We start from the raw sequence: 25,826 nt of genomic DNA on the forward strand, positions 1-25,826 counted from the left end.
CAAAACCAAACATAAACATAAACCCAGTCCGTTACACTATTAGGCTGCAGCTATATGTTTTTATTTATTTAAAAATAGGGTACTTCTTATTTCATACATTTTCCACAAATAAGGGGAGGACTCAAATAGCCCTACAAAGTTCTGTGTTTCATTTATTTCAAAGTAGGCCGACACCTGCCTGTGTATTTTGTTTGTTTGTTATTTGTTGCTTGTCTGTTTGAGTAGCTAGCTTAAAGCAAAGAAGTAGTAGGCTTACCTTTTATTGGTAACCTAACTGTTATGGTTCATTGTTTCTGAAATAAGAGGACTGACTGCTATGTTCACAGCAAACTTGAAAAAAAGAAAATATTAAGCCATGGTTTAACTGCACTATAGGCTGAGTCCTTGTTTACCTGAAATGTGCACTTTATAATTTTATTTTGTACCGCCCTGTTTGGCAATGTTGTTTTTCAATAATATAAAACATTTGCATAAAGCAAGCCAATCCACTTTTCCATGTTGATAAGAGCATTAAAACGAAAGTAAAATTATGGAAAAATAATAAATGAAGGAACATTCAGAATAGATACAAATTTGCGATTAATCGCGAGTTAACTATGACAAAATGCGATTAATCGCGATTAAATATTTTAATCGTTTGACAGCTCTAGTTACAACACTATATATATAATGTCCTTTAAGTTTCTTACTTACTCAACATCATACATGTACATAAGAAAAAACAACAACTGTCAGCTCATTAGACAGGGCAGGGACGGCTGAACTCCGGTCTCCTGGCTCTACGTCCGGCTCTGATCCACTTCCTTACAGAAGGAAGTGGATCAGAGCCTTATGGCCAATCATACACACGCTTACTAACTGTGCTTGTTGATTATCCTATCTGCTCCTTGATTCGCGAATCATGATCAGCTGACTCCAGGATGCAATACGTCATGGGAATTATGGATCGGTGCGCTGCTAGCGCTGCCAGCGATAGCGCTTCCGGGTTCTGTGTAAGCGGGCGAGTGACAGCAACTATCATTCTATCGCTTGTGTCAGAGTAGTTTATTTGATCGCTTGTTTCTGTCGGGACTAGTTTTCGCCAGCGGGGCGTGGATCTTATTATTTCTAGCGCTCATACCAGCTTATGACTTGGTTCTGCAGCCCATTATCTAGGCGCACACCTGAAATTTTTGCTTATATTTATAGGTGCATACTAGAGTTCATGAGCATATTGCCTCGTGTGTGCGCTTATTTTATGTGTGTGTGAAGTGAGGTCATAGAAAACTGTGAGAAAGGCATGAAAACCTCTAGTCTAATCTGTCCGCTGTGTGTGTGTGAGGGAGTCTCAGAACTAATATAATGAAGTGATTCATGAAGCCAGAGGTTTGAAAACCTGTTATCTGTCCGCTATGCCAGACTCCCTTTTTAAGGAGTATGAAACATTCTGAGGTTGAGAAGCAGGAGAAGAACTATGTGTTATGTTTGTGTGTTTACGCTATGTGTATCTGACTACACGTTAAAGTGTGTGTATGTGTGTGAACAGTGGTGTATTGTCAACAAATCCCCCTTTCCGCACCTGATAGGTGCGGACAACACTGGGAAGGCAAAGGGCAGCAAAGGGCAAGGCAGAAAAACAAACCCAACTTAATACTCAGTAAAACACAAAAACAAAAACGTCAAAACATAGCTGTGATTCAAAGAATCACAGCCAGCAAACAAAAAATCTCAAAACAAACCTGACTGTAAACATTCGGAACAAATTGAACCCAAACAATGTCAGACTGACTTTGCCCCAGGAGAGGCAGCTCCTGTAACTCTGTTTGATGTCTAATGTAGCCAAGGAAATTATGCTTTAATCAGAACGGGAAGTGAGAACAGGTGAAAGATTCATTATTATCACTAAGCAGCAACAGTTATTGAAATCATTTGTATGAACTATAATATCTAGCTAAAACTGTTTCTATCTTTATTGCTTAAGAGTTCAATCAGACACAGACTATAGTTAAAAAGTTGAAATCCCTCCAGGCTCTCTTTTAATCCCCCTTTAGGGTGTGACCACTTACTGGCGAGTTCATGTTCCCCTCAACCTTTATCCCATCCAGTGCAAACCCGTCCCCCTCCTCATCATCATCGTGGCGTCGTCATCTCCATCTTCCTCAGCTTCAGCTTCACAGCATCAGTTTCCCCTTCAGCATCCACAGCACCCATCCCCAGTTCAGCATCCACAGAACAGCTGGGGATGAGGCACGTTTTCCTTCATCAGAGCAGAGTCTACAGCTATGTCATGTCATGGTGCGTAGAGGTGGAGAGGGCACTGGTCACCCAGCCACCAGGGGCAGTTTGGAAAAAATGTCTTTCAATCACTTCCTATCAGTACACACATAACCCTCCCTGCCAGTAGAAGGGGCCAGGGCCATTCGTTTCTGTGTGACCGTACAGGGTACAGGAGCGAGCTGTGCAGATTTCAGCTTTTTTCAGATCTGCTCCAACAACAAAATTATCAAGAATTGTCAGTGAGGCTTTTTCAGTCTTTAAGAGTCAATGATCTGGATCTTAGCCTCGTAAAGATCCTTTCGTGGAATTAATACTTGCCAACAGGCCATGTGTTGGGCTTGCACTGCACAAGCCAGGCGCAGGGCGTATAGTCGGTCGTGGTGGAGGAGGTGGAGTTAACACCGGATGGGAGTGAGTTGTGGAATTCATGAAGCCCAGTTCCCAGAGTTTGAAAGGAAGACAAACAGAAAATTATTAATTTACTGCGATGCGTAATTGAGATTAAAGTAGATTATATAAATTTATAATTAAAAGAAACAAACAAAATAATCGAATCAAAACATACATACCCTCTTTTGGTATTCAACAATCTCATAAAACTTTTGAGGTGTGGTCGGCCAAATCAGTGGACATTAAAAATAAAAGGTTAAACAAGTTGAATTTCAATGAGCAGCAGATATGACAGTGTTTGTTAATTTGAGTTCAAACCATTTTCCAAAATTCATTCGACTGCTCCATAACATGATAATTCAGAAGCTTTGACGTCAAACTGTCCTGTGATAAAACAGGAATCACATACAAAAAGGACAAATGTGTGAGACAAACGTTTCAGAGTTGACAGCTGAAACAATTCAAAACAATTTAAAAGTTATTCTGCCACAATTTCCTTCATGATGAAATAAAAACAATAATTGGAGCTTAACATCACCTTTCAAATTAAGAGCCTTAGATGTTAAGATAACTGGTGAAACAAAACAACAAAATAAAAACCTTCTTTTCAGAGTTTGAAAGTTAAAGTGTCCAAAATAAATTTAAATCTAATTATAGATATGACATTCAAATAAGTGTGTAACCAGAGGGCCTTGTATTATGGTTTCTGCACTTCATTTAAAATGAAACCGGCTATTAGTTAAAGTGTATTTGACCTCTGACCTTTAACTGGATTTTAATTTATTCTTCTTCAATGGTGAAACATATTTATTTTAGGACTCTCCAGAGTTACATGGGGGTTGAATCAAACTTCTAGTTTAAATTCCAACTGTAAATAGATTTGACATGTCTTGACTATTGAATTCTTAATGGATGATTTGAATATGGAATTAAAGCAACTACAGGTGAAAACAAAGAAATATCTAATTCTAGGCAGCACAGAATTTAGTTTAAAGTTAAGTTAGAATTTCTCATCCTAATATGATTGATTCAGCTCATAACTGTACTTAGAGATGGGCTTTAAAAAGACACCTTAATGTGATTTTGTAAATCACTCATCCTTGAATTTATATTACAAATCAAATTAATAACTTGTGAAGTATTAAACTGGTGTCTACTATTATCCCTCCTGTGTCAGGTATTACATAAAATAAGATATTAAATGATTTCTCCTTTCCTCTAATAGATAAGATATATTTTGGAAATATCTGAAAGAACAAATTTGTGCCAAAAAGTGTAATTTTAACAATTCCTTCTGGAATTCTTTACTTCTGAATGAAGCAATATTAAAAACAAACACACAAACAAATAAACAAACACCAAGCCTTCTTATGATGTCAACGCCAGTTGTAAGCTGTAAGGCTTCTGGCCCTCCCCCTTTTCATCCTCTGCTGTGCAAGTCTTAATCTTTCTTTGGCAAATCCTAAACACATTTACCCCTCCCACCCTTACATACAACATTTATCAGATGGCAATCGCATATAACACCCACTAGTTTAGGAAAAAGTCGTTTTCCAGTCAGTTTGTCGCTCCGTCAGTTTTTTCTGTGTCTTCAGTTAGCCAGCTGACCTTGAGACATTTCTCTCGTTTCCACACACACAAACACTCCTACTCCCACACACACTGGGAGTTATCTCCCTGCACACAAGCACACAAACATTCACAGCCCAAGCGCGCTCTGCCACGTTTTTTTTTACATTTCGGGCAGAGACCGGACTCCCTCTTTTGAGATTCAAAGGGCCGCGCCCCAAGGTTTTCTACCAGTCACTCAGTCTAACAGCCACACACTTCCATTCATACTAGTTACTTCACATCCTCTCTATATTATATAATCAATAGTAGTATAATCATTTTATATAAGTAATTTCCTCTTTCAAATCCTTATTCGTAACAGCCTTCCGTTATTTGTGCCCAATTGAAACAATGGTGTGTCTGGTTTGTAAAGCTCCTGTTACATTATTCAAATGAGTTCTTATTTCAGCCAATGGGCTGGAAGGTGAAGGTGCTGGGGTACAATGTGTCAGGTGGTGCCAAGGTGCGCCTGATTTACCTTTGACCTGGGCCGAGTGTGAAGTAACCTCCTTCACTTCGTACGGTCCAGTCCACCTGGGTTCTGGCCACTTTCTCTTGTGAACCTTGACTCTTACCCAGTCACCAACTTTTACCTTCGGTTCTGCAGCTTCCTCCGGATCAGTCGCCAGGGCCCTGGAGACCTGATTGGAGAGAGCTGCAGTAAGAGCAGTTAAAATCTTCATATAACTTGACATTTCAATCTCAAAAACATCCAAGGATGGCACGTGACCTCCATCCTTGGGTGGACCTGGCATAACTCTGCCAGTCAACATTTATACCTTTTTCTTCATCTGATTCTACTTTAGTAATCCAATTGTTAGGTCTTTCCATTTCCCTCTATCATCTTTTAAGATGTGGGAGACCTGATTCGAGTTGAATTCGTAGCTAATACTCACACACCAACCTGTAAATCGGCGTTTTGTTTTACAGTGTGCGTCTTCGCTTTATCTTTTTGAAGTGGGAGACCGAATTTGAGTTGAATTCGTAGCTAATACTCACACACCAACCTGTAAATCGGCGTTTTTTTTTACAGTGTGCGTCTTCGCTGTATCTTTTTGAAGTGGGAGACCGAATTTGAGTTGAATTCGTAGCTAATACTCACACACCAACCTGTAAATCGGCGTTTTGTTTTACAGTGTGCGTCTTCGCTGTATCTTTTTGAAGTGGGAGACCGAATTTGAGTTGAATTCGTAGCTAATACTCACACACCAACCTGTAAATCGGCGTTTTGTTTTACAGTGTGCGTCTTCGCTGTATCTTTTTGAAGTGGGAGACCGAATTTGAGTTGAATTCGTAGCTAATACTCACACACCAACCTCTAAATCGGCGTTTTGTTTTACAGTGTGCGTCTTCGCTTTATCTTTTTGAAGTGGGAGACCGAATTTGAGTTGAATTCGTAGCTAATACTCACACACCAACCTGTAAATCGGCGTTTTGTTTTACAGTGTGCGTCTTCGCTGTATCTTTTTGAAGTGGGAGACCTGATTTGAGTTGAATTCGTAGCTAATACTCACACACCAACCTGTAAATCGGCGTTTTGTTTTACAGTGTGCGTCTTCGCTGTATCTTTTTGAAGTGGGAGACCGAATTTGAGTTGAATTCGTAGCTAATACTCACACACCAACCTGTAAATCGGCGTTTTGTTTTACAGTGTGCGTCTTCGCTGTATCTTTTTGAAGTGGGAGACCGAATTTGAGTTGAATTCGTAGCTAATACTCACACACCAACCTCTAAATCGGCGTTTTGTTTTACAGTGTGCGTCTTCGCTTTATCTTTTTGAAGTGGGAGACCGAATTTGAGTTGAATTCGTAGCTAATACTCACACACCAACCTGTAAATCGGCGTTTTGTTTTACAGTGTGCGTCTTCGCTGTATCTTTTTGAAGTGGGAGACCTGATTTGAGTTGAATTCGTAGCTAATACTCACACACCAACCTGTAAATCGGCGTTTTGTTTTACAGTGTGCGTCTTCGCTGTATCTTTTTGAAGTGGGAGACCGAATTTGAGTTGAATTCGTAGCTAATACTCACACACCAACCTGTAAATCGGCGTTTTGTTTTACAGTGTGCGTCTTCGCTTTATCTTTTTGAAGTGGGAGACCGAATTTGAGTTGAATTCGTAGCTAATACTCACACACCAACCTGTAAATCGGCGTTTTGTTTTACAGTGTGCGTCTTCGCTTTGTTATTAAAATACAACCGTCACCATTGCATAATACACAGATAATACACATAATTTCAGACCATTTTAATTACTTTGTTAAATTTATCTTTTGCAACTTGTATTCACCTCAGTACTACTGATCAAAAATTTGGGTTTTCTATCACGACAATATGCAGATTTCAATTAAATAGGCTCTGCTTACCTTTTTAGTAGTACAGCGCTGCTTTGATCAGTTTCCCAAGGCGATACGAGTCACTTCAGGATGGTTCTTTTGCCGTCTGAGAGACGGCCTCCTCCCCAACTGGCTGCTCTCCACTCCGCTCTTCCAATCGTCTTAAACCATCCTCAATGCTACCATTTTGTTGCGGGTGGAAATCAAAGGCAGGAGGCGTCGTTCTCAAGTTAAAATTAAGCAAGTTTATTCAGAGGTCACAGGTCAGGAAACTGCGGTGTCTAGCAAATGAGCATGCATGGTCCACTGATCCTGTACAGGAAAAATGGCGCTGAGGCAGAGTACGCAGAAAGCTTATATATTGATACTGGGCATGACAGAGGTTCTTCTTGGATTGGGATTGGTCGGATCTCGTCGGGTCGTCCTCCTGGCGTCGTTTGGTCCTCCTCCTGGCGTTGCGTGATGACGTGCAAGCTGTGTTGCGGTTACTAGAGTTCATGAGCATATTGCCTCGTGTGTGCGCTTATTTTATGTGTGTGTGAAGTGAAGTGAGGTCATAGAAAACTGTGAGAAAGGCATGAAAACCTCTAGTCTAATCTGTCCGCTGTGTGTGTGTGAGGGAGTCTCAGAACTAATATAATGAAGTGATTCATGAAGCCAGAGGTTTGAAAACCTGTTATCTGTCCGCTATGCCAGACTCCCTTTTTAAGGAGTATGAAACATTCTGAGGTTGAGAAGCAGGAGAAGAACTATGTGTTATGTTTGTGTGTTTACGCTATGTGTATCTGACTACACGTTAAAGTGTGTGTATGTGTGTGAACAGTGGTGTATTGTCAACAGTGTGAAGCAATAAACTGGTCATTTGTTCAACTTGTTCTTTGTCTCAGGCCTACCTCTCCTTCGAATCTAGGTAGATATTTAGTGCTTTTGCTAATAAAAGCCCCAGACAAGTGCTACATTTGCAGGTTTATGTACTTATACTATGTGTTAAGACACGTTAAACAGTTACAGCAGCAGGCTAATGAAATGATGAATTGGATTAATAATCTGGCTTCGGTTCAACACCTCACGTCTGCGTCGCCACTTTCCCGTCTCCAAAACGTTTGTACGCATGGGTCAGAGTTTGCGTGGAAATACGCACATTTTCCCGCCAAGTTTGTTTTTATAAATCCCAACGTTTGCGTGAGAATTGGCGTACGCACATTTCCGGCCCCGTTTTGTGCGTACGCAACGGTTATAAATGAGACCCTAGGGCTGTTATACAGAGCCTCAGTTATGCCCCAATATAGGCTGCAGGTGGCCCTGTTTAATTCACCAGGGATGGGACCGGGCATAGGATTCTCTCTGCAAGGACCCTACAGGGCTGTTCCAGCTATGATGCAGAGGTACCAGCCGAAGATATGGTGAAGCCCCGTCACATGGACAGTTGTTGTTTCCAGCCCCTCTACAACAAGTGTTCTTATGGACATTGTGCAGTGTATACAAAACCTGAAAGTTGTCATGTTTCAAACAGTTTATTTCACACACCCCTATCATGAAATGGAGTGTAAAGTACAAGTGTTTATACATAGTGGGTTTTGTTTAATGACAAGTATGTGAAACTGTAGTACACACGTGCAGCTCTTTACAGTTTTGTCAAAAACCCTTGAGACCCAACCATAACCATAAGCTTAACATTGTACTTTACTGACTGGATATGTTTTTAAAATTATTATTTAACCATCACAGTCACTAAATGGCCCTTTTCAGCATGCACTAATGTGATGTCTGTTTTAGTCACTTTGGGAATTTAGGACTTCAGACTTCACCGCTTCCACTATGAAACTCAGCTCATTACACAGTGTCTCGTGTCTGTAGGCCATGCGGATCTGTGCCACATTGGTCCGACGGATATCGTTCCCTTCGGGTCCGTCTTTCAGGTAGTTCTCGCCCAAGAAGTGCTTCTTCTCCTGTGAATAAACAATAAATAAAAAATTGTTTGTAGACAAATGTGTTGAATCTTGTTGAAACGTGATGGAGATGTGGATTGGAATTGTCTCTGTACCTGGTGAGACAGTCCACTCTGCAGAACACTGTTCCGGGCTATTTCACAAACATCACAGGTGCTGAGCTTCCACAGCTGAGCTGCGATGGCGTACTCCTCCATCAGTGGCTCCTAGAGTCACACATACAACACATAAGAATGATCTGCACTGCAACGCTCTAGCTGGAGTCCAGCACGATATCAAGTGATGAATATGAGAAACTGAACAGCAGTCTGTATTAACACTGTGTGACTTGTTTGTTTGTGTGTACCTTGGTGTAGTGGAACTGCATGGGGTCATCTGTGGACAGGGACACACACAGGCCTTTGTGCAGGAACTCTTTCAGAGGGTTTTTGGAGTATTCCAGGAACAGACTGTTGTTGCTGAGTGGAGACATTGCAATTGGCATCTGGGCCAGGTAGTACAGGTACTGCAACACAGGACTCTGAAGAAACAGACGTGGATAATTGTATATAATAATCGTATATTGTATGTAATAATCTCTTCATAGATTCTAAACATTTTAGGCTGATCCATCATTAACCATGATTATAAAAAAGTTTGATAAACAAGTTAGCTACATAGCTTTTCGGTCTAAAGTAAAGAGACACTCAAACTGATCTATTCTGGTCAATGGCAACAAAACGAATGGCAAACTAGGACAATTCAAAATAAAGTAATATTACTAATATTATTAAAAGTAGAAATAAGTAAGTCAAAAGAACAAATAATCAAGAAAAAAAAGTAGAATGAGCCAATAGAGAAGAGAACAATGAGCAGAGGAAGGAAGTTAAATAATAATAAAACATTTTTTGTAGCCTATATTGTTCTCTCGCTCACTTGTTATTTCTCTGCTATGATACAAGTGATGCAAAGATACACCATCTCTTAAATTAAGACCTGCTTTAGCGCCCAGGCCCGTGTCCAACAGCTGTTTGCTCCCTGCTCTGGGAAGCATTAATCCTTGTTCCTGATTAATTCTGCATCTGAACTTAAAACTGTAACAGTAGGTTTAAAAATAACCCTCTTGACACATGTCGAGTACCTTTTTCAAGTTGAGTCCGTGTGAGATGTTGTCAGCAGAGAGAAAGGCAGAGACCAGATGAGTGATGGATCCAGCTTCTCCACAGTGTGGGCGGAACTGGAAGGTGCTCAGTCCACGTTCCCTGACACACAAGGACATAATACACAATCAACACACAAGAGAATCAGAAGAGATTATTGTTCTGTTCATCGTTGTGTTTATAGATATCAGCTTTATGCCCTGGCTACTCTCATAAGCTGGTTGTTCTATACTTGGAATCCTCTTGCTGTCCAATGATTTATCACTTCATTCAATGATAGCTCTAGAAAGTAAAGTGTCCCCCTCACCGGTGCTGGACTCACCAGGTCGGTTGCTACAGACTCTAAAGTCAACCGTCCTGTACTGAGGTGTGTGTTTTAAGAGGAGGATGAGGTGGATTAGCTCTTACTTCCTGAGGTTGTTGAGGACCATGATGTTTGCATACATGTGGAACAGGTAGTAGCTGTAGGGAGGGTTGTCGTCTGCAGTCCACTGCTCTGGCTTCGGGCTCCTGAAGGAGAACATGTGATCGCTGTGTTTGGACTCGTCGTCGACGCTGTCAAATCCTGACACCTGCACACACACAGACACACACAACAAATTGTGGAGTTGAAGTCTGGCGAGTGTCAAGGAAAAAATTAAACCATGTCCATATGTAATTTATCACAGTCAAATAAAATCTATCTCTTATTTTGTATTACTACAAATGTGTTATACTACCTTTATAAACAATACAACACAAATTTCTTATAATTGTACTATACTATATTATTAAATATTATCAAAGAGTTATATACTGGATGGGAACTAAGCTAATGTAAAGTGGTAGTACTTTAATAGCAGTGAAAATTCATCTTTTAGGACATCTTACGTATTTGAGGAAAACGTGCAGCTCTCTGTGCTCCTGTGGATTAACAGTGGCCTCAAACAGAGGAAGAAAAATGTTCTCCAGCATCTTGGCAAAATTAGGTACCAGCTTCCTCGACTTGAAAATGTCACTGAAAAACATATAAAAAACATTTCGGCAATTTCAAGATTTCATATTTTCACAAATTATTTCAAATTCGACTTGATTAATCAATTATCAGTGGCACTCACTATATTCTGGGTACTTGAATGATCCACCTCATGTTTGGAGAGTGAACTTTGTGATGGATGAACCACTTGGACAGCTTGTCCCACTCCTCTGGACAGCGTCCGTAGATGGACACACGAGGCTCTGCATGCTGATACTTACTTTCCTCCAGATCATGGGCCACTTCCTATTAAAAGAGAGAAGTAGAGTGTATTCAACTGTCCCTGCATTTGTTCTGGCTTAAACTGCAGGATAACATGACTTGATACCTTTATGATCCGAGCAAAATACTCTCCAGAAATGAGGTTGTCTGTTTTCAGGAAGATCTCTCGAAGTTCACTCGCTCCCACTGGGTTATACTTGGAATTGAACTTATCGAACCGGTGGAAGGTTTGTCTCCCCTGGGAACAAATGCATGAATTACAAATAAATTATACAGAATTATTAACCCTGGGTGGTCAGGTATGGAAAAGTAATTATTCTTGTATTTAAAAAAAAAATTGAGGAGGAATAGAGCTCAGCAGGGTTGTTCCAGATCGAAATGTTCCATTCATTTTCTAGATAGAGATTTATCAACCATCCAAGGAAGACTTCACACAGGCTTTGAGATTGTGGAACAACATTTTATCCTCCTGTAGAACTGTGATTTAAGAGTTGAATTTGGGTAATACACTACCTGACACCTGTGGTTGGTGGAGCTCGCTATTACAATGTCATCTACATCAGAACACACCGAGTGACCATGTTTTCTGTTTCTAACCTGATGCCGTTTTATAGAGTTGAAAAAGTGTCCAAAGGGGTGAAAATTACTCCCAAGAGGTTAGATTCAAGAAATACTGAGAGTATTTTGCAAGGGATCATTTGCAATGGAGTATGGGATGCATAGTTCCTTCACTATTAAACAAAAAATTGGTATAGTCCTTTTCCATCTTTCCTTTTTCAGCTTTTTTTATTTTTTGCTTCCAGAATCAGAGTTTTCCTAAGAGTGGGTTCCTAAGAGTGGGCAGCCACTGTTGCGCACTATTAAAAACTGCAGTGAGATTCATTTTACATGAAATTCCTATTTTGCCACATTTTGTCCTCATTTCACCATTATTAATTAACACAGAACTTTTTTTAATGAAAAATAATACACACGTTTATGCGTTCTCACCGCATGTACATCCAGAGAGTCCACAGTCAGGTCATATGGGTCTTTATTGAGGCTGTGGAAAACCTCCTGCAGAGTAACATTTTGTCCGGCCGTCTCCAGCACCACACGGTCGGCATCGGTCTTATACGTTTTCTGAATGAAATTCAGCAGGTGCTTCTGAGACATGCAGGCAGCTGCATGAATATGTGTGTCCACCTGAGAAAAACAAGCAATATATGTTAAGTCTGCTGGACAAATTGGCTGCTTTCAAAGTCTTCTTCAGAATGTAACATCCTATGTTAAGTATTTTCCCAGAGGTTACCTTTGGGAAACCATATTGGATTTCAAACTCTTCATAACATCGGTGGTTGGACTAACCTTCCTGACATTGTAGAAATCTCTGTGAGGAACACTTTTCAGCTCCTTCAGCTCAGCCATCTCGTTCAGCATCTCGTGGAGGTAGAACTTTGAACTCAAGAAATTTAGTCGTCTGTGACAGTAAGTCTTCCTGTAAAATGAAAGTGGAGCTTGGTTTACATCGTACGCAACTCATACGTGTGTGATTAAGTTCTACTTAGGCAGAAACAACCAGTTTTGCAACAATGCTGGTTTTTTTTCCAACCAGCATAACTTTAGCCTGAACTTACGTGGGTCCGTCTGCAATCATGTTTAGCAAATGGCCGAAGTCGATGGCGAATGTTTCTAAGTCTGGATAAGGAAGGTCATGGGGCTGATTTTCTATCAGCGCCTCAGCGTTGTCAAACACATTCACTATTCCATCCTTCATCTTCAGCTCATAATTGAGGTTCTCTGGGATGTTGTCCATGCTGTAGGGATCTTCATCACCTAGTGGACACGGGCACATATCTGGAGGACAGAGAATTGTTATGTTACTGTCATACAAACAACAATAAGAAATCAGTGAGTGGTGCTTCAAACCGTAGACTGCATATAAAGATGGAGGCGTCTCTACTTCCTCCCACTATCCAGAAATGAAGCCAAGATAACCCAGACATGAATGCTGCCATTTTGTGCCAAAGTCGTCATTTGAAGTCTATGTAGTGGCAATCTTTGGATTGGGACGCAGTAGCAAGGTCCCACAGGCATGCTCAGCCAATCACAGTCAGTCTTAGCTATCAATCATTACGTTTCACCCTGGTTTTTGTTATAGCATCATATTACTAATTAAAACCAAATGTACCAAAAACATTTGTACTTGAACAAACATCAGTGGGATGAGAAAAATGTATTTGACGTGTATTTTGAATTTGAAGATTGGTCCATAACCCATCTGCTAACATAAAGGAGGTGGGATATATGGCCAATACTGTAGCCAGCCACCAGGGGGCGATCGAGACACTTTGGCTTCACTTACATGGAGCTGTCATGTCATTCATCTTTATAAATATATATTCATACATACATTATTAATGCTTCAAACGCTTCAAACCTGGTTGAACCTCATCCTCCTCGCGCCATGGAATGTTTTCAGCACTGCAGAGGAACTGGGTCGTTGTTCTGCAGAAACGATGATAGCCCAGCTTTGAGTATTTCTCACGAATAAGCAGGGCCTTTAACAGACTTTTGGCAGCCTGTTCATAGTCCTCCACTGTGATCTAAATGGGGAAAGGACACGAAACACAATCAGGCAAGTATTGTCCCGTCTCAGCTGGGAATTGTGCAAATGTATATATATTTAAATCTGCAAGGCCATTCATTTCTCTAACTCTAATGATCAGAGGTTAATGCTGGGGTTTACAGTACTTACTCCAGCACAGTAATCACCACTAATAGTGACCCTCTGATAATCAAGGCGGTTTTCTGTCTCTGATGAACAGGTGGAGCTTGGGGACAGGTATGGTGTAACAGGGACTGGCCTTGTCCAATCTGAACTCAGTGGCATCTGCAGGCCCAATGACTGGGAGCGAATCATCCTCAAGCTTTTCTTCCTGCAAAGAAAAAGATAATTTATGACATTGATCTGTGTGTCAGTGTCTGTGATTTGGTGCCACACCAGGAGAAAGACCTACCTCTTGGTAGACTGCTCTGACTGTTGCTCTGCCAGCTCCTTGAGCAGCTCGTGCTCCATGGCTTGCTGGAAGCGGATGGGGCAGTCCTCAGGCACGCTGAACATTGATAAGGCATCTTTGGTGTCTTCTTCCTTTAACGCAGATGCATAAACCTTTTCCGCCAGCATCTGAGTCTCTTTCTGGGCCTCACTAAGAGTTACCCTTGGGAATTGGCGAGGCATGTCTGCAGGAAGGGAGACGGTATAGTGAGATGACATGTGATCATAGGACACAGAGACAACCTGTCTCCCCCACATGGACCCCCCTTGCTCTGTCTGGTTTCTGCTGTTTTGTAAACACACAGTTGTACCTGTGTGAGGGTTTGGATGCAGGAAACTCAAGAGTGAACTGCTGCACAGGGTCACCTACTGCAGAAATCTGTGTGAACTGCTAAAATGGGCTCAAGTGACATTAAAGCGCTGCGGGTGTCGCAGATGTTCTTCTGCAGGGTAACTTTTCAAAACAAAACAAAAGGTGTTGGTCTCTTTCTCCAAACTCCATATTAAAATATATAAAACAACTTCTGTGGTGCAGCACACTGCTGGGTTTTCAGTCTATCTGGGCTTTCTTGTTCCTACACAACCAGGGCTGTCACTGCTACGTCAGACATCGTCTATCACATGAATGTTCTTTTTTCTTGGAAAAGGAAAGATCTTGTGCAGCCTGAGGAAAATCAATTAGATCAAGCACTGGAGTGAAAAAATTATACTTTAGTCGCCCAATATAGTCTGTAACCAGTGAATAGAATAGCGAACCAAAACATTTTATTCCTATCTTCGCCAATTTACTTCCACTGCCAATTCATGTAGTATATTTTATTATTTTATTTTATTATCTAGTTTCCTCACAATACAGTTCATTTCAGCACCGCAGCCTATCGACAGGATGTCATTTTGGAAATATTGGATCAGTTTACAGTAAATCCCCAGACTCAGACCTATATACTGCAGCAGCCATACCTAACAGAGAACTGTCTATTTCTGCTTTGAGGTAACCTGGCTGAACTGACAGTGTCTTGTTGATATCCTGAGTGATACCAGATATAGTGTTGGTCAGTGGAGTGCTGGTGCAACAACAGAGAGAGGCCTGCATGCTGCGTGGTATCATGTCCGCCAATGTTCCACCGTGCCGGGTGCTTCCAGGAAGCTTATCATTCCAAACACACAACACTGGCCTGACAACAGCTGTGTGCATCAACGCTGCCAAGGAGCTTTATGGCACAACACACTGTGAAAAGGGACAGGCTCATAGACTGGTATTGATCTGGAGATGAAGGCCTTTTGAATTATTAATTGTCCACTCATCATACAAAGGCTACATACCTAAAATAATTTCTATGAAACAAACACTCCTCTTTTCCTACAGGTGCAAAGCAAACACACACATATACCCTAATTTTTGTCAAACCATTGTGTAGTCACAGTTAGTGTGACATCGCCATCCCATGGCCAGGTTAAGAACTTAATTGTTCACAACAAGGAAAAGTGTTTTTGTTTTGATTGTGGTTTGTGGTTTTTGTTTGTTTTGCTTTACCACAAAACAATACAACAAAAAAATTGTTTTGCATTAATACAGCAAAATAAACATTATTAATCACACTTATGTCAAATCTGTTACACAATGAAATGAACTAGATCACATGTTGTGGCCTACCTGATAATGTTTGGTCTTGGAAATTAGCACTACTTAAATTGTATCAATGGAACAGAATATTGATAGTATAATGTATTTTAAACCCACACACTAGCTAGCCTGTTAGCTAACACCGTACACTGTTCATAAAACATTAGCATGATGCTGAAATGCTAATTTTACTGTCCCTAGCGACTAGCTAGCTAGACCTATAGTATCCACTACTTTCTACAGAAACATATTTTCTCATGCTGCTGAGCTGGATGATAAAACTTTTAGACCAAAAAAACTAAATGTTTGATGGCTGAAGCTTCTGAAATGTTCGATTTCTTTTGTTTTCCTTTGTCATAACTGACAGTGAACCGAACATCACAAAAATATACTCATAAACATCTGCTTGGAGTCTGGGAAGTTGTTTTAGAAATGTTTTGACATTTAATAGACAAAGAAAAAATGCTGTCAAACTTAACTGCTGATTTCCTCCTTTTTTTTTAGAAAGTTAAGTCTTAACTCGAGTTCACCAGCATTCTGCTTTTTATCTTGCATAACATGTCTCCAGTTTATCTCATGAGGTCTAAGCTTACCTTTACTCGAAGCCATATCTGTGGATGTTGTCCTCTCAGGTCAGACTCAGTGAAGCACTATACAGATGATATCTCGACTAGGGTCTGTTGTAGAAAATTCTGTATACATTAATTCTTTGCAAGTTTATGTACTTATACTATGTGTTCAGACACGTTAAACAGTTACAGCGGCAGGCTAATGAGATCTTACCGTTTAAAGGCTCAGATCAAAGGCCTCCAATGGCTAAGATGTATAATGGTATATGAAGTCATACTGATTAAAGGCTCAGATCGAAGGCCTCCAAAAGCTAAGATTTATAATGGTGTCATAATTGGACTGATAACCAGAAGTTTGTATCTGGCACAGTATTATACTTTTTATCTCCAACATTTAATAGCGCCAGCATATAGAGACATAGCACCTGAGGAAGGCACCTTGTATGGCAGATGGCAAACAAGTACATATGTTCTGCTGCAAGGACTAAACCTGGATCATTGCATTGTCTCAATCAAATATATCTATCACCTGGCCCAACTACAGAAAGCTATATGCATGCCTCTGTACACTAGGGCACAGACTGATGTTATCACAATAAGACTAGGATCACAGGTTTTGTTCAGAACTCACATATAGCCAGGCGAGGAAAAAATGCCATAAAACCATTTGACGCGAGGTGTGAACTAGGTTATCGTTTATATACAGACAAGTCCAAAGTGGTAGCTGTCCTATCCCATATTGCAGGGACTATGCCAGAGGGTGTATGGACAGTTTGTATTAATGCTTGTACATTATCCTGATACACAGTCATGTCAGAAGGCCCAGGATACAATTGGAAATCCACCCAATCATATTATGCAGCCCCACAAGTACATCACCAGGATGGCCAGGGCTGTTTTACAAAGCTTCAGTTATGCCCCAATATAGGCTGCAGGTTGCCCCATTTAATTCAATCGAGATGGGACCGGGCATAGGATTCTCCCTGCAAGGACCCTACAGGGCGTTCCAGCTATGAGGCAGAGGTGCAAGCCAAAGATATGGTAAAGCGCGGTCACATGGACAGTTGTAGTTTCCAGCACCAACAGCCTCTCCACTAGCAGCACCAGGATGGAACACCCAACGCCCGACCACGTCAGGATATGCAGCTCCATCTCAGATGATGCAGAATGCAGATGCCTACACTGCACCACGTCCTCCAACATCCTCCATAATATATCGTCTGCTCACAGCAGACACGGTTACTCAGCACGCAGAGCCACCCTCATCTGTCAGCATGCCAGCTGATGTACCCCTCACCCCCATGTCACCAACTGTTTCGCAAAGTGACACCACCGATCAACCCCCAGCCGCGGGTGCTGATATTGACACTGGCACTGACTCTGACAGTGACATCCTGGTAACCAAGATCCACACACGTGATCTCAGTGTAAGCCTGGATCCTGCCTTCATCATCTCCCTGGAAACATGGGAGTTCCGTGCACTTATGTCCACCATGTCACCAGCAGAGGCCTGTCAATATTGTGGCATCAGAGTAAGAGAAAAGAGACGTGCCACCAATCAGCGAGCACGGCTCAAGCGCCAACATGAGCTGAACAACTTCAAAGCAGGGTGAACGAATTGGAGAGTGAGAATAGCTTGCTGATCCAACAATTGAAGTCCAGCTACAACGTCCTAGCCACCTACAGACGCCTTCGTAGACTTGGAAAAAACACTGCTCACCACACTGACCTTTCATACACCACTATGCACAAGCTCCTTCTTTGTTAATAGTGAGAATACTCCTTTTGTTGCCAGTATGGTTAAATAGTCTTCATATGGATACTGTTCATCAGGCTGTTTAACCAGCATAATAAATCATAGCCCTGCAAACCCCATTCCCACCGAGGTCTGGACACTGGTAAGTGTCATTATCATAATCTGTGACAAATGGAAGCATATGCTGCGCCTAAACGCTTTAGCTCAACAACCAGGTGATTTCTCATATCTGCTTGTGATGCACATGTGGTTGAGTTCCTTGAAGTATAACAATGAAATGGCTGAGAGTGAAAAAGCACATGCCGTCGCTCTCTATGCTTGAATTATCCAGAAAAGACTGCAAACCACTCATTGTTGTATCTCTTCTAACACATACGGTCGTTAAAACACATTGATGTTCATTTCCTGTAGGCTACTGCGGTTCAGATCACCTTTTTATAATGCTTCTGATCCATAATATTTGTAAAGGGATAATATTTCAGAAACTACACTGGCAGTCAGTAGAGCCCATACCCCCTCCCTCTCCCCCCAACATGCCCTTTAAATTCAATCAAGGTGCAAGTTTCACACACTCATAAACATCATGTGTTGCAAGAACCATGAATATTCCCATGAAAACCTATCTATCACACAATGATTAAAAAAAGGGGCACATTTTATTTTTTATCCTGAATCTACCCCCTGATCTTGAACAGATTTAGTCAGTGTTTTTCTCTGGCCCATACCATTACACCACATTTTTTCATTAAGTTTTGTGGAAATCTTCTCTTTCTAATGAAACAGAAGATGAAATATTTTATTCATCAATGCAGGAGCCTTTGTTTTAATTGATCAAAGTGTCTGGTTTAGGACGCATCAGATCTGAGGACCGGAAAGCTGTTTTATAGTGCAGCTCTGCAGAAAGAATGATCACACACTAATGTGGGGTGTAGCTTAATGGTGCTCACTCTGCACTGTGCTAATGTGGTTGTGTGTCTGTGAGTGTGCACAAATGGAAACGTGGGGTTGGCTATATATCATCATCCACAGTGTCATCATACATTATTTATTTAAAAAGCACTGGGCTCATAGACCCACACTCTGCTGTCTTATGCTTTTTCTAGTTTGGGCTTTTCTCAGACACCTCACTGTCAATGTTGGCCGAGCCCCCACTTGGGCTCTTTCACAAAGTCATATCTAAAAGGGAGGAGAACAACGCAAGAGAAAGCCATTTGCCACATTACAGAGAGCGATAGTGAGAGATGGAGAGAGGGCGAGTCGAGAGGCTCACTCTTAAAAGGAAACCAATCTCCTCTTCTCATGTTTCTCAGTGGATCAGGCCTGGAGAAGAAAGACACACAGAGGAAGTGCACTCACCCATAGGTGCAAAGCAGCCTCCTGAATCTCTAGCAAATACATTTCAAGTAAGATGTGATTGCACTAATGGATGGGTCTGGATACAGATGTATACAGACCAGATAGCATTTGAAGTTTCACATACAGTATAACTATAAATCAAGACTTTTTAAAAGGAAAATTGAAAACATTGAGAGATACATTAAACGTGATCATCTAGTAATAAGACAAATAAGTCCACTCACCTTGTCAGGCTCTGCTGTCTCTGAAGTTTTTAGAAACCTGCGCACAATCTCCCTCAGAGAAACATCGAAGTCATGCTGTGTGTTAGTTGTGGCCAGAGTATATGATATCTCTTCCTCCACCCTCCTGTGCACATCACTCCATCCTTAACTCCTTCATTGCTGCAGCTTAGCACGAGAACATCAGCTGAACAAACTCAGAGGTCTGCTATCGTGGTGATTTTACAGCTACACTACTTTTTCATGCAGAACAAACGGATATGCTTGATTTTGTGTTCGGGTTAATCTGGAAAATCAATGTTCTCCCAGTTTTTCTCAATTCTTTCTTGGAGACTAATATCTTCTCACACTGCACACAGTTTTCTTGTTGTTATACTTTATATATTAGTCTTTATTCCATTTTTTCCTTTCTATTTCTTACACTTAAGTATTATTATCCTGACACAACGCCTGTTGTTGTTTCTTGCTGCTGTAATATTGCAAATTTCCTCATTGGATTATCTTACCGTATCTCATCTTTTATTGTGTTGTTAATGTTTTTTATTCATAACCGGCAGGGATATTCTGTTTTCACCTCGTGGGATAGGGCTTCTTTTTACATTCTCACTGATTTCCCAGGGGCTTTAAAACCCTGCTCTCTTGAACTCAAGTAACATACATTGACCTGGGTTCACTGCATCACTGAACATCGTGGAGTAAATGTTTGTATTGTGTTTAAGTTGCAATGAGACAAATGCTCAAACCTCAACATCAGTCTCGGGGCAGACTCTCACAGCCAGATCACTGCACTGTCTCTGTAACCCTTCCAGTGCAGAATGATCCGTCTTGCAGCACAGCAAGAGTGAACTCCTCACTCTGCATTAGGACCCAGATTTACTGATGTAGTAATAAGCAGCAGGGGGCACACGGGCCCTAATTTAGCCTGACAGTGTTCAAGATTATAATGCTAATCCTCTCATCTCAGGTTATCAGGGTACTTTTAGAGTTGGCTTTGGAGGACTGACTACTTACCCTGGGCCTCTATCACTTTGATTGACAGCAGTGTTGTTGGGCTGATCGTTCATCTGCTTCCTCTCCTCTCCTCTCCTCTCCTCTCCTCTCCTCTCCTCTCGCCTCTTCTCCTCTCCTATGTTGTGCCAGCGACACAATATCAATGACCGATACCACATCGTTTAAATAGGGGATCTTATTAATATCTGGGTTGGTTATTTAAAAAAACTGAACCCAACAGTGTATAGACTTGATGCTTTGCATACAGTGAGTCCTGCAAAATGGGTATTATTGTTTACCAGTTGACCTACACAGTTTGTTTCTCATTTGCGTTACTCACTGATTGGCTTACTGAGAGAGTGACATGTTCACACAGTTAGAGTAGAGTACACTCAGTGGGCCAGATCTAGATCAGTATATTCTTAGATATTCTTAACTCTTACTGTGATAAGAAACAGTGTAAATGTTCTTTTTTTCACTGTCACTGTCACTGTTTTGCATAGAAACTCATTAAAATTATAGAAATACAAGTATCTTAATCAGCCACCAGGTGGCACACTCGGTTTGTTTTAGTTTCTTCACAGTGTTAGTGAATTGCCTGGTGTCATTCAATCATTTGTTGGACAGGTGTTGTGTTGTTGACAAAGCTACTGTACATTGTGCTGATTTAATTTCGCTGTAAGCTTCTTCAGGAATAGATAAAAACAAATGCAAATAAAGATGGACCACCCCAAAATAAATCTTTTAATTAAGCGATATTGTATGCATAGATTCATTGGTGCAAAAGTAAAGAGGACAAATATTCTGCTTTTAAAATCAATCAATCAATCAAATTTGATTTGTATAGCCCATATTCACAAATCACAATTGTCTCATAGGACTTCAACAAGGTGTGACATCCTCTGCCCTTAACCCTCAACAAAAGTTATATAGAGATATAAGTATGTTCCATATAATTGATTTTACTTTATTGGAATGAAATTGTCATAGTTCTCAACCATTTCTGTTCCCACTGGATTTGAAGTCAGCTGTTTTCACTATGTATGAGGGCATTTGATGACAGTTTAGATCCTCACTTAGTTTCTATGTAACCTGTTCAGAATCAATTGAGGAAGTTTTCTGTAACCAGATTTTCCATTGAAGTAAAACAAAAGCAGAACCTGTCGCAGCCTATGTTTCTAGTGGCGAATTGTTAGACTTTAGAGAGTTCCAAAGAACTGTTTTTCATTTTTTTCAGTCATAGGCTACGCTTTCATTTCCCCCACGATTTACTTATATGTAGTTTCTTAGTTGCTTCCAAGAAAAGCTGGGAGTCATGCTAGTGGCAATGAAACTCATTCTCTAAGTATCCATTCAGTCTGCCTTCATACCATTCAGAGAATTCCTGACTTGATCTTTTGTAGTAAAACTGTACATGTGATACAGTGAATGCTGCGCTGTGAAATTTTATTGCAGAGAATTTGCAAAGCTGGAGGATGAGGTGCCACGTTCTCAACATCTGGACGATCCGCAGAGGGTCTGCGTGGTCCATCTCTCTGTGAAGTGATCACGCCACACTAGTCCCTGCTACGACCTTTCTTATCTGGCAAGTGCGCATGTGAACCCTTTGCATTCTGAAACTGGTCTGAATATAAAGAGGAGAGCCAAAAAAGAAATCTGTGAGGTTTACATTTATGTGTGTCTCAGCTCTGTGAAACAAAGGGTGATAATGTGTCAAGTGAAAGACATCTGCAGCCTCTCAGTGCTGCTCAGTCTCGGGGGGGGTCTGCGTGAATGTGAAGGTCAGAGCTTCGTTTGGAACGGTTCTTGCGATGCACTCGCAGGAATGTTGGACCGGAACCCCCTGCATCGGCCTTCTCATGTCCCAATCATCGAGCATTGAACACAGATGGAGCTAAAGCCTCAGCCTCCTCTGATGGCTTTAGGGCTGCTCTGTGGTTCGGGGTGAGCCAACAAATATGAGCTTAGCCAAGCAGGAATGTTGCCTGGCACCCTGTCTGCCCTTTTTTTTTATGTTGTTGATGGGACAAGGGGGGGCGTCATAACTAGGGGAATGCAGCGAGAGGAGGGGAGGCTCTAATGAGACCCTATAATCACTTAACAGAGACCAGGTGCTCTGTGTCTGCGCAGCGCCGCTCTCCAGACAATAGAATGTCACTTTCAGTTTACAAGAGCCACGAGCAAAGGTCCGGACAAGGTCTAGATTTTGTATGCAAAAAGTTTATTGAATGACAACGTTATTGCTTTGACACAAATAAAATAGAACACATTTACAAATATATATATATATATATATAAAAAGATTTCCTATTACCACAGTTTGCAAAAGAATAATGACACATAGCTACAATGCCCATATATATTTCTTCCTGTACAAAAATAGTTCTATCCGCATAAGTACTTTAATGTAACCTCGATATAATATTTTAAATAAAAGAATTCATATATACATATACCTGCAATAAAAACAAATATAGATTGCACGTGTTTTTGTACAAACAATAACAATTTCAAGTATATTTCAATCCATCACGGACTGGCACATATATCTCACAGAATCTAAGGCATTTTCCATTATACAGTGTCCAAAACTTGATATAAACCGATAGCTTCAGAGCTATTCCAGTTTGGCATATTGTGATGAAGATGTCTTTTCCTGATGAATCATTTGACCCTAAGTCCAAATGGAAAAGTGCAGACAAGAACTGACAGTCTGACAGTTTGGAACATGTTGGTTTAATCCTTAGAGGATAGCACTTAAACAAGTCCTGGCCTTGAGGAATAAGTGTGTAAAGTCCCAGAATGTTAGAAGCGAATTCCCTCTTTAAGCCAGAGGATGTGTGTGCACTTTGCCAGGTATCAGCACTCTTCTTTCCCCTCTGCCAAGCAGAGAGAAGCACCTGTAGTTTTCTCCACGCTGTGCCATCCAGTGTCTGAAAGCTCGCTGCAGCTGTTTGCACGCTCTACATCGCTGAGCTGCAAGGCTCAGCCCTGAGAGGAACTCAGTGCAGCCAGTCTTTGCTCGGACTCAGTCCTCATGCCTGGAAAAAATGTGCTGGAGAATACTTGGCAAGAGTCTGAGGCATTTCGAGAATTTTAGAACAGAGCAGAGAGGACACTGACTCTCTGCTACTCCCTTGCTTGTGTTCCCAACTCCTCTTGCAAGGTCCCGCTCATGTCCGTTTGAGAAGAGCCATAAGCTTGTGAACCTGTGAGTCAGTTATTCTCCACTGGGGGCTCAGCCTGTCCTGCTCTTGCCTCTGTGAGAATATCTGCGCCGGGAGAGATCGACGCCTGCGGCCGTATCCCTGTGGGCTGATCTTGTCAACAGGGGCAATCCGGTTCTTCGTCTTGTTATTGAGCTGGTGCAGGCGGTGGGCCAGGTCGTGCACTGTGCAGGTGCCCAGTGAACAACCTTGTCTTCTTGACTGGCCTGATGAGTTTTTCGACCTCTTGGTTCGGACACTGATGTCAGTGCTGGATGACAGAGGAAGAGACAAGAGGACGTTAATCTCTGCTGTTCATTCCTGAGATGTGCAATCTCTACTTAAACATTGAGAAAACATTCAAATGACAAAAAGGCTATTTGTAGATTTTCAGGAGGGCATTGGTTTGTGTCTCACCTGGAATGTGGCAGCAAGGTATCCCTGATATCTTCTGTTCTGACTAAGTGCTCAGCCTCTGCTGTCTTCTCCACTGATACAGTGTCCAGATCCCGTCTCAGTCGGCTCTCCAGCCATATGCTAAGCCTGGAAGAGGAGGAGAAACAGTCAGTCTCAGGCCGATAATCCAGTAGTTATCACATCTTGAATCACATGATAACATATATCGTTATTTGAATGAATGACTCACCTTTTTTTCAACTGCGAATTGACTTCAAGTTCCACACAGTGTGCTACTGTCGCCAGAAGGCAGCAAAAGAGGAAGGACTGGAAGACGAACTTCATTTTGGCTCCTATGGAAACAAGAGAAAACATTTTTCGGTTAATTATCTTTGCAATCAATTAATATTTAACTGCATGAATTTCCTACTGTCCCCCTGTGCATGTACAACTCGCTCATACAGTTGTCCCTCAAGTGCCACACTGAGATACTTGATTACACAAGAGTCCAAAAGCCAAGTTATTTGCACTTATCATTCATTTATTTAAAAAGTTAAGCTAAGGTCAGCTTTTGCTTGGTTAAGTAAACCTACAACTATGCTTTGGGCCTCTGGCCAACAGCACGAAGGACACTGTCTACCAATGAGAGGTTCAAAATAGGCTCTGCTCACAAGTTCAACAGAAACTGAAATGGCGTTCAACTCACTCAATGCACAAAGCAGAACAAAACAAAATCAACAATACATGATGAACCAGCTCTGTTGGATGCTTTACACTGTAAAGGACAATTCATTTACAGTCGCACAGATTAGGAGCTGAACTACTTATATAAGCAGACAGATAACCTGTCCTTGTCCCTACACTTGTGCCCTGGCCTCATAAAAGCAAGTATAAAGCCTTCAGCTTTGTGCAGAGCAAATCTCAAATACAAAAAAAGAAAGTGTCCCGTACCTCTGCAGTTCCTCTGTTAGTTCAGTTGAATGGAGAAAGCTCTCCTTGAAGAATCAGCTGGAACAAGTACTCCACAGGTTTCTTGAAATTGCCTCTGGTTCTGTTCTGTAAGGCAGCTGTGTCACTCTGCTAATAGTTCCTACACACCAGGCTGGGAGCCTTTATACAGGAGGTGGGAGGGGCTCGCTGACTGACACACACTCTCATCCTTCCCCCCCCCCCACCCAACCCTATCCACTGCATTGCCGCTGCTGCTGCTGCTCGTGTGGGGCAACAACGCAACTCAGTGAAACCCCTCAGAAGGAAAATCTGATATTTTTAAGTTTTAGTATAAGTGCAATGAAGTCATTTGTCCAGTTATGAAACATTACCTTTGTCACAGCTCATTGTAGATGCTGCAAGAACAGCTTGGAATTATCATAAAAATGTACTTCAGGGTGCTTTTTATGTTTTTTTTTATGTCTTTAATGGCAACATATCAACAGCCATGAGTTTTATAAATCAAGAACGTCATTCCCTGTACCAGTAAGAGTACAGTTTGTGCATGCAGGGCTGCCTTTTATAGGTGCCATTAGAAATCGAAATAATCGCAGGAGAAAAGGCTCAAACATTTATCTTGTTATGTTTGAACATTAAGGTCAGTTATGTATTGTTGTTCTCTGTTAACTTTCCTTTCACTCACAGTGTATAGAGTCAAATTTAAGGAATGTTTTCTCCATTCTGCTCTTCAGGGGCACTCCCTGACAAAGTGAACGTCCGTGGCAGCTTCAAGAGCATGATGAATTTGAGATTTGGAAAGAAACG

The 25,826-nt window shown here is 41.3% G+C and overlaps 2 protein-coding genes across 2 annotated transcripts; both read right to left on the reverse strand.

Annotated features, from left to right (window-relative positions):
- Positions 1-8,363: 8,363 nt before the first annotated feature.
- On the reverse strand, positions 8,364-14,148 carry ampd3a (adenosine monophosphate deaminase 3a). Its single transcript, XM_061068472.1, has 14 exons — positions 13,916-14,148; positions 13,654-13,834; positions 13,336-13,501; positions 12,533-12,752; positions 12,264-12,393; positions 11,907-12,101; positions 11,023-11,154; positions 10,777-10,940; positions 10,550-10,676; positions 10,088-10,251; positions 9,661-9,781; positions 8,887-9,060; positions 8,636-8,746; positions 8,364-8,540 (listed from the first exon to the last, which is right to left on the reverse strand). Exons 1-14 carry the CDS (start codon positions 14,134-14,136, stop codon positions 8,364-8,366), a joined length of 2,283 nt encoding a protein of 760 aa, XP_060924455.1. The 5' UTR covers positions 14,137-14,148.
- An 8,521-nt stretch (positions 14,149-22,669) lies between these two features.
- Positions 22,670-25,139, reverse strand: adma (adrenomedullin a). Its single transcript, XM_061067985.1, has 4 exons — positions 25,023-25,139; positions 24,322-24,424; positions 24,093-24,218; positions 22,670-23,946 (listed from the first exon to the last, which is right to left on the reverse strand). The coding sequence occupies exons 2-4, from the start codon at positions 24,414-24,416 to the stop codon at positions 23,643-23,645; spliced, it is 525 nt and encodes a 174-aa protein (XP_060923968.1). The 5' UTR covers positions 24,417-24,424; positions 25,023-25,139; the 3' UTR covers positions 22,670-23,642.
- Between the last annotated feature and the right edge of the window lie 687 nt (positions 25,140-25,826).

This window comes from Limanda limanda, chromosome 3 (assembly GCF_963576545.1).
Source record: "Limanda limanda chromosome 3, fLimLim1.1, whole genome shotgun sequence".
NCBI lineage: Eukaryota > Metazoa > Chordata > Actinopteri > Pleuronectiformes > Pleuronectidae > Limanda > Limanda limanda.

What these genes read in the sequence shown, in the direction of transcription:
- ampd3a (XM_061068472.1), bottom strand. Translation starts at nt 14,136, where the DNA reads ATGCCTCGCCAATTCCCAAGGGTAACTCTTAGTGAGGCCCAGAAAGAG. An exon ending in TCAGAGCAGTCTACCAAGAG is followed by an intron (nt 13,835 to 13,915) that starts GTAGGTCTTTCT and finishes TTTTCTTTGCAG; the next exon opens with GAAGAAAAGCTTGAGGATGA. An exon ending in TGCAGTTCCACTACACCAAG is followed by an intron (nt 8,747 to 8,886) that starts GTACACACAAAC and finishes GTGTGACTCTAG; the next exon opens with GAGCCACTGATGGAGGAGTA.
- adma (XM_061067985.1), bottom strand. Translation starts at nt 24,416, where the DNA reads ATGAAGTTCGTCTTCCAGTCCTTCCTCTTTTGCTGCCTTCTGGCGACA. An exon ending in AATTCGCAGTTGAAAAAAAG is followed by an intron (nt 24,219 to 24,321) that starts GTGAGTCATTCA and finishes CTCCTCTTCCAG; the next exon opens with GCTTAGCATATGGCTGGAGA. An exon ending in ACCTTGCTGCCACATTCCAG is followed by an intron (nt 23,947 to 24,092) that starts GTGAGACACAAA and finishes TCTGTCATCCAG; the next exon opens with CACTGACATCAGTGTCCGAA.